The sequence below is a fragment of the Rhinolophus sinicus genome, chromosome 7 (assembly GCF_057876585.1).
Source record: "Rhinolophus sinicus isolate RSI-liver-muscle chromosome 7, RSI-T2T, whole genome shotgun sequence".
In the NCBI taxonomy this organism is placed as follows: Eukaryota; Metazoa; Chordata; class Mammalia; order Chiroptera; family Rhinolophidae; genus Rhinolophus; species Rhinolophus sinicus.
The window spans coordinates 55,570,487-55,578,845 of NC_142507.1; the positions used below are offsets into that span (position 1 = coordinate 55,570,487).

General features: G+C 61.2%; 1 protein-coding gene across 6 annotated transcripts; it reads right to left on the reverse strand.

Annotated features, from left to right (window-relative positions):
• Positions 1 to 814: 814 nt before the first annotated feature.
• Positions 815 to 7,935, reverse strand: SH2D2A (SH2 domain containing 2A). Of its 6 annotated transcripts, none has more exons than XM_074318835.2 (10): positions 7,803 to 7,935; positions 7,046 to 7,206; positions 6,206 to 6,390; positions 5,530 to 5,619; positions 5,174 to 5,342; positions 3,790 to 3,939; positions 3,345 to 3,650; positions 2,554 to 2,736; positions 1,713 to 1,856; positions 815 to 1,360 (listed from the first exon to the last, which is right to left on the reverse strand). In XM_074318835.2, the coding sequence occupies exons 1-9, from the start codon at positions 7,834 to 7,836 to the stop codon at positions 1,716 to 1,718; spliced, it is 1,419 nt and encodes a 472-aa protein (XP_074174936.2). In that variant the 5' UTR covers positions 7,837 to 7,935; the 3' UTR covers positions 815 to 1,360; positions 1,713 to 1,715. The 6 variants fall into 6 exon arrangements, with proteins under 6 accessions (XP_074174936.2, XP_074174935.2, XP_074174934.2 ...); XM_074318834.2 differs by having other exon boundaries at positions 815 to 1,126; positions 3,790 to 3,942; XM_074318833.2 differs by having other exon boundaries at positions 3,790 to 3,942.
• Positions 7,936 to 8,359: the final 424 nt, after the last annotated feature.

Below are 8,359 nucleotides of genomic sequence, written 5' to 3' on the forward strand. Positions count from 1 at the left end.
ACCATCTGCTCCCCTCCCTCCCGCCCCATCTCTCCTCTTGCTCAGGAGGCAGCCCAGACCTACAGCCAGCAGGAAGTGGAACCCCAACTCTGTTGACTCAGCAACCCTATTTCTCCCTATGCTGATTAGCACTGGAGTGGAAAGGAGGGAAATTTGCTTGTCACTGGGCTGGCACCTGCGCCAGGCTGGGGGTGGTGTGGTGGTGGCGGCCCCTAGGCCTAGGGGACATGGCTTCAGGGAAGGGTCTGGAGGATTTCTGTGCCTCTGACGGGCACTGATGGCCTTGGACAGGCCACAGAGGGGACCATAGGGGTACCTGGGCCAGAGGGCAGTGCAGGGGCAGACCCAGCCCTGCCGCAGGGAGCCCCCACCCAACCTGAGACAACAGACACAGGCAGACCCTCCCTTCAGGTGGCTGAAGCCCCAGTGGAGCTCAGTGGGGAGCAGGAGGCTCCTGGGAGGGAAGGGGTCCTGACGAGGCAAAGGCTCATGGGAAGGCACAAGGGAGGGGCTTGGAGCCACTGCAGGGCCACCCCTCGTGGAAGGGCCCACACCCAGGCTAATGGGGCACGCCCCCTCCCAGTCCTGCGCTCGGCAGGGGCTTGGGGCTGCTCCTCGACCACTCCCCTCCTTGCCTGGCAGCCCAGGATACCTGCCCAGCCAGCCCGTTAGGGAAGGAACACTGCAGAGAGCAGTCTGTTTCCCGTGTCTTGATGTCTCTCAGCCCCCGGACCCCTCCCCACACTGCCGTGGTGCTTCAGGCACCTGCCTTCCACAGTATGAGAGACGGAGACAGAGACAGAAGGAGCCTGGGTCCCGTGGGGGGAGGTGGTTGGCGATGATTTATTAGCCAGACAAGAATCAACAAACAATTCTAACATCTGTTCTCGCCAAATCCAATCCTCAGACAACAGCAGCATTGGACCAGGGCCCAGACCCAAAGGCTCAGAGGGCCCAGGAAATGAGCCTCCAGGAGGGGCCAGGGCGAGGCTGCAAGGGCCCACGTCCTCAGAGGGGCGCCAACCACTGAGGGCTCTGGGAGGGCACTGAGCTGTGTCCCCCTTACAGGGAGTGGACTCCACATTTGTTCCTCTGACCTCCAGGCTTCTTTATGGGGGTCCCAGACCTGTCGGGGGAACAGGGCTAAGCTGGGACCTGGAGGAGGGGAACCGGCACCCAGGCCCCCTGCAGCGGAACTCTGGAAAGCAGCAGGGTTCCCTTCTGAGGAAATTTCTGACATTTCCCGTAGAGAAGACTTAGTGGGTGTGGGGCCAGGAACACCGCGCTAAACCAGCGGTCAGGAGGCTCGGGCTCTCGTCCTCGACCACGTCAGCAGCCCTCTCCGGCTTTGTTTCCCCATCTGCACAGCAAGGGAGGGAGTTGGACTTGGTCCAGAAGGGCAGAGAAGAAGCTGCTCCTCTCCCTTCTCTCACCCATAGCAGACATCACTAATCAATCACGTGCTCTTTTCTGCTGAGTTCAGACACGACCTTAGCATCCTTCCCATTGCAGCGCCCTGGGCATCCAGGACCAATGGATTGGAGCTGGCACACAAGGTGACACCTTTGTGCCATCTTTGCAATGGATGAGGCTGAGGTCCTTTCCAGCCTCGATCACTGACAGTTTGTGCCATCCACATTTCCCGAGAAGGGCACCTGGCTGTGTGCGTGTGTGTGAAGGTCTCTGGTTATCTTTCTCCAGCTCAGACTCACCAGCTACTGAGGCGGCCCCTGAAGCACCTGTCTAGCAAAGTGGTGAGGGAGGGTGTGCCCCCAGCGAGGCAGGGGCTGGTGGGGCCTGGGAGGGCCTTGTCCAGCCACAGAGTCCTCAGGATGCAGTCGCTGACCACCTGGGTTCTGCAGAGAGAGGGACAGTCTTAGGTCACACCTTCTCCCCTCTCGGGCCCACCTGCAGCCTCAAGGACCAAGACATCTGGTCTTAACAGACGATGGCCTGCACAGAGCAGGGCCAAATCCCTCTCATTCATTCAACAGACGTTTCCTGAGTACCTGCCCTGTGCCAGGCACTGTGCTGGGTGCTAGGCAAAGAGCTGAGTGAATCCTAGCCCTGCCCTCAGGGAGCCCACTCTGCTCCGTCTCAGGTGCTCAGTGGCCTGGCCGGTGTGTACAGAGCACAGAGGATGGCCTCTGTGGCCAGGTCCGGGACGTCTTTCCAGGTGAAAAGGGCAAGCTAGTCTGCAGGGTGCTTAGAAGGTTGCCAGGCAGCAGGGAGTCGCTGGAGGCCAAGGGACTGGCACGTGCCAACCCCAGCAGGTGTGAAACCACTTGGTGTGTTTGGAGAAACTGCATAGCTCTGGGAGGATGAGTGGTAAGGCTGATGAGGTGACACCCCCCACCCCCTCCGAGTATGGAGGGCCTCGTGGGCCAGTCGGCTGTTTTAGAAACACCTTTGTGGCTTCCTGGGGCGGAGTGTAGCAGAAGTGGCAAGACTGGTGGCTAGAGACCAGTGAAAAAGCGCTTGGAAAAGTGCCCGTGAGAGATGAGGGGGCCGAACCTGGGGACAGGAAGAGACCCAGTAGAAACAGCAGCTTACATGGGTGCGGGGGTGGAGCAGGGACGTGTGGAGGGAGCCCAGCGTTCTGGCTCTGCCGCAGGCGGCCAGAGGGTTATGAATCCAGGTAGGGAGCACCCGAGGAGCAGTGGTGGAAGGGTGAGGGCAGTGCTGGCTGTTACTAAGTTCCAGAAGCCGGGGGACGCTGGGGAGCTGAGCGGGAGCCTGGAGAGAGGATGGGATGGAGACACGACATGGTGATGTCAGCTCTAGGATAGCAGCAGGTGGCAGGGGTGTGGGTGAGTGGGGCAGACACAGGGCCGAGAGCGAGTGGGGAGAGAGGCTGGGGAAGGGCCTGAGGAGGGGCAGAAGCAGCTGGTGGGCCCAGCACCTCCCAGGAGATGCTGACTTGAACTGATCAGTGAGAAGACCGTAGGTGGGGACAGAAGAGGGAGAGGGGGAGTGCAGGAAGGAGCGGGGTGCAGGTGCCCCCTCCCTTAAGCTCTTCTGAGATGACACAGGGACTCCAAACCCCTCCTTCAAGATGGCAGGACCACCAAGGCTAAGGGGAGGGAGCCAGAGCGGCAGGGGCCGCAGTTCAGACTGGGGAGGAGAGGCTGGGCGGGGCCGAGCTCAGGTGGGTCTGAAGAGGCCCAGCTGGGTGAGAGGGATACCGACCAAAAGGCAGGCTCCGGTGGGGGAAGGCAGAGGATGCTGGTAGCCTGGACCCTCTGATCTTCACCCTGACCCAGGTATCCAGCTACTCTACCCTCCCCAACTAGCTTTCAGGAAGTCCTTCTCGTGGTCTAGCTTTCCCCTGCACCCCCATTTACCTGGCCTCCAGGGACAGGCCTGGACCGGCACTTCCGGAGGACCGGGTGTACGGGGATGCTGGGCGGGCCGTGACCCCCTGCGCACAGCTCCATCTCCACCTCGGCATAAATGTTGCTGGGGGCTTCTCCGGGGCTGCCCCGGCCCATGGCATAGAAAGCTATGGGCTCCTCAGGCTCGTGGTAGATGGGGTGGGAGGGCTTGAGGGGCGGGGCCGGGCGGGGTCTCGGAGCCGGGCTTGTGCAGACTTCGGGGGGCAGCTGAGGCTTGGCGGGGACAGGAGGCTTGGGCCTGGGCGGCTGGGAGGGCTAGGAAAGAAGCGAGGCGGGAGGCCTGTGGGTCACAGGGACGAGCCCCAGGGCGCCCCGCACGCCCCGCCCCCGCCCCGCACGCCCCGCCCCCGCCCCGCACGCCCCGCCTCCTCGCGGGCCCCTTCCAGCAGGATACCTCCTTTGGCTCGCCGACCCCTTCTTTCTGTGTGGGGGCTGCGGGCTGCTCCTTTTTGAGGATCGGGCTGTACTGGGTGTGTGAGTCCTGGCTTTTGCTTCCCGAGTCTGATTCTTCAGTCCTTAGCGAAAGTCCTGTTGGCTCAGGAGTCTGCTGGGAAAGGAGGAGGCCAGAGGAAGTTGGTGCGCGGCGGGAGGGACGGCCGTGGAGTGGGCAGGTGATCCAGGCGCACAGAATAACAGGGTCTGGGGGGGGGCACAGGAATGTGGCGTGCCCTGGGTCCCCTGGATGAGGACCGGGGATGGCAAGGATACCAGGGAGAGGGCAGAGCTGGGGTCACGGGCGATATCAAGCATTAAACTTAATTTCCTCTGAAACACAGGGCAGGCCATTCTCTATTTGTGCCGGTGGTTGTAAAAATGCAAGAGGCTTGAGAAGTCTTTAGCTCAGAATAAAATCTCAAATCCACACAAGAGTGCATAGGGCCCCCTCCCTTGACCTCTCTGCCCTCATCTCCCACCTCACCACCCATGCTAGCTTCCTCCCCTGCTCTCACTCTTCTCCAGACACATCAAGCGTCCTCCTACCTCAGGGCCTTTGCACCTGCTGTTCCTTCTGCCTAGGATGCTTTTCCTTTAGTTGTCTGCTGTGACTCCCTCCCTCCATTCACTCAGGCCTCCATTCAAATGTCCCCTTACCAGAGCAGCCTTCCCTGATGTCTCCATGTAGAAGAGCCCTAAACCTGTCACTCCCTGTCACAGCTTGGTTTTTCTTCCCAGCACTTACTACTGGACGGATTATGTGTTCTCTGTATTACGTGTTTGTTGTCTGTCTCCTCTTATCAGAATGCAAGTTCCATGAAGGCAGGGATGTTTTGGTTAGTTTTGTTTCCTGCTCTTTTCCCAGTGCCCAGACCGATGCTGGCATAGAGTGGTCCTGCCTGAACTTCCTTCAGGAGACATGGCTGCCGGCCAGGTGAGTGGCGGCATCCTACTCTCTATTTCCTCCCATCTCCCTCACTATTTGTGGGTTTGGGACCCGGCTGTCTTGTCTCTGGCTCTTTTTTCAGGGCCTGCCAGCATCTGGTACATGCGGGCACTTGGTAAACAGCTTTTAATATAAACAACAAATGACCCATGCGCCTGTCTGGGCACTCTCACTCAGCCCCTCATGGCTCTGTGCGGCGGGGATGGTTTCTTAATGCCCCTCCCCGAGCGTGCATCTTTCTGGAAGGGCTTCCTGCCCAGACGTGTGGGCAAGAGGCATGGCTGGGTAATCTGTTGCGAGGAGAAAGGGCCTCGTCCTGCGGCCTGGGCTCTGCGTGAGGAGGGGCACGGCCTAGGTCCCTGGCTGAGAGTCAGGGGTGTCAGGGGGTGGTTCATACCTGCCGGGCGAGGGGCTGGCTGAGCGTCTCCCCATAGGGGCTGAGCGGGCACGTGGTGTAGTGAAGCAGCAGGTCCTGCAGCCGCGCGTGGGCGCTGTCCTCACCCAGCACCACGTGGCGCCCGTCCTCAAGCTGGGCCAGCAGGAAGTGGCGGCAGCAAGTCCGGCTCCTGGAGGGCGCCAGTCTGGATGCGACCAGGGATGTGACCCGCTCCCTTTCCCCGGCCAGGGCCACCCGCCCTGTGCCAGGGTGTCCCACTCTCAGTAGCAGGGGTGGGGAGTGAGGAGAAGGGGGGCAGAGCAAAGAGGGGTCGACAAGTTCAGCCCCTCGGATTAGCGGGACGCCCCGCCCCTCACCTGTAAGTCAGCACAAAGGTCACGGCGCTCTCGCTGAACCGCACCAAGTAGCACCCCAGCGGCCTGGTCTCCAGCAGCCTTTCGGCTTCCCTGGGTGTGGAGAAGAGACAGTGCTGCTCTGACTCTTCCAGCCTCCGCTGTCTCCCAGCTCTCATGGGGGACCCTTACCCCCAACCAAGCAGGCTGAAGTGGCTAGAGAAGAGTGGAGGTGGGAGAGGGGATGTGGGCCCCCCAGGACAGCTTGCAGCCCTGCATCCTGGCCTTATCCTGGAAGGGCCGCGCAGCACCAGGGATAGCAATAGACTTTTAGATGTCACACGTTACAAGCGGAACAGAGGAGGCAAACAGGTACAGGAGAAGCAAACTGAGGAACTGCAAGGGAGGGAAGAGAGAGCAGAGGGCTGGGCGAGCCCGAGGGACACAGGCGGAGACCAGGAGGAGCGAGGCCTTAGATAGGGGAGGATAACTGAGCCTAGAGAGGGGAAACTGAGGCACTGAGGGGGTTGGGCTGGAACCTCTCCGGCGCTCTCCCCCAGGAGAGGTGCCTGAGTGAATGGCCCCAGGAGCCTCCAGGAGACATACCTGCACTTGTAGCCTCCACCTACTCCTGACCCACCGCGAGACCCAGGACTTGTCCCCACGCCTCTCTGGGCCCGTTTCCTCCTCCGTGACTCACCTCCGGGTGATGAAGCCATGGAACCAGGGAGGGGCTGCCCCATGCTGCAGGAACCCGTGGGCCTGGGTCTTCTGGAACCAAGCCCGGGTCTCGGCCTGCAGGGGCTGGTCTCCTTCCCTAGGCGCCTCATCAGCCTTTCCAGCATCCTCTGGGCTGGCGGCAGCGCCTGGGGCCTGGGGAGGTGCCTGGTTAGGGGGAGAGTTCCGGGAGGGAAAGGAGCCATGACTAGTGGGCCTGCTCCTGACTCCACGCCAGCGGCCATCTTCTCATCCTCAGCCCCAGCCCCTCCTGGGCGTGCGGTGGAAACTCCCAACCCCCCATCCTACTTGATTGTTTTAGGGTATAATTGCCCAGAAAGCCCTTCCCAAGGTCTAACTTAAGTCCCCTCTTTAGCTCCAACTGTCCTGGTTTCCCTGGCAGGCCTTCTTCTCCCCACTTTGCTCCTGGGCCTTTGCTCCAGCAGCGGCCAGTGGCAGGCTGTGCTTAAATGGGGCGAGGCTTTCCAGTGTCCAGAAGGTCATTCCCTAGGCTGAGGAATGACGCAGGAGGTCACCCCCCAGGCCAGAATGAGGGAGCGCTCACCCTCTAGGAGGGGGGACTGGCGGGGCCAGAAGACCAGGGTGTGCTGGGCAAATGAAGGCCGTGAACAAAGACGTTGATGGCTGCTTCCGGACTCAGACACTGTGCCCTGGTCACCTGGGCCTCAGCCTGAGCTTCCCAGCTTGTCTCCTTCCCTCCTTCTGTGCCCCACATCACCCCTGCCATCTCCCAGTTGGCCTGTGTCCATCTGTGAGTCCTCCCCCAGGGGAGGGCTCGGAGCAGATGAAGGCCCCCACTCACCGAGGCGTGGACAGCGGGGGCTCTGGGGCTGGGCTGGGCCTCCTCGACCTTCAGGGCCTGGAGCCTGGCCCTCGGAAGCAAGCCCAGGCCCTGGCAGCCCCTGCTGGTGATGTCCAAGGGATGGAAGGTGCTGAAGGTTGGCATGGGGTCTTTTCGGTTCCCTGTGAGCAGAAAGAGTACAGCTGGGGCTTCTCAGTGAGGGGCTGCCTGTCTCCGTGTCCCCCACCACCACAGGCTTAAAGGGGCCCTGCATGCCTCTGACCAGGGACCTGGAGGAAAGGGATGGTTATGACAGTAGGAGAAATGCAGGTGGAACATGGGGGACTTTTCAGGGAGGAGGAGTAAGGGGCCCAGGGGGCACAGAAGGGCTGAGGCAGCAGAGAGGCTTGTCCTGGCAACGGTACCACGAAGGGGAGCTGAGATGTCAGCTGGCCTTCTGGTGGCCCGGAGTCGAACCCACAGTCAGGGAGGGAAGGCAGGTCCTCCTTTGGCCCAGGGTTCTGCGCCTTCCCCTTTCCCTCCTGCCCCCTCCTTCCTCCCTGAGAAGCACACAGCAGACCCTGTCACCTTTGTTCTCAGGGCTGAGTGGACCTGCAGCCCCAGAGAAGGAAAGGGGTTGTGGGCACCAGCAATCAGCCTTGCCAGCTCCGGCTCCCGCTGGGGCCCCGTCCTCTGAGTGGGGGCTCTGGCCCCAAGAGAGAGCAGGGACCTGGTGGTCTTGTCCCCTCCCACACACATTCTTCAATGTCACACGTACCTTGGGGGCCTCCCTGGGCCAGGGGGAACTCCATGGGTGCAGAAGGAGCCTGGGAGCAGGGCGTGTGTGTGTGCTCCCACAAGGTGTGCACACTCAGCAACTCGCTTGTCACCCCAGCCCCCAGGGCAGGAAATGTCGCCTCCCCACAGCCCTGGTCCTGGCAGAGGACCCACGTCATGGAAAGTCGTAAGACACTGGTCCCTCCCCCGGAAGCCAGGCAGCTAAAGGTGGTGGCGGTGTGGTGGTGGGTTTTTGTGTCACTCTGTGCCTGGCTGTTGGGGAGTCCTAATTGCTATCTGACCTGGCTCCCCGATTCTCTGTCCACTCCCTGCAGACTAGGACCCCCCCCCCTTTGCTTCTGTCCTGAGCAATGGTCAGACAGGTCAGCCTCAGGGCTGCAGGATCCTTGGAGGTTTATATTCAGGCCTGTGCTCTTAGGACACCTGAGGAGGGAAACTAGGACGGGAGTGGGCAGGGCTGCAGCAGGAAGTGTGCAGGCAGACTTCTGGAATGACCTTCTGAGGTCATATAAAATCTGAGAGGAGGGGTGGAGAGGA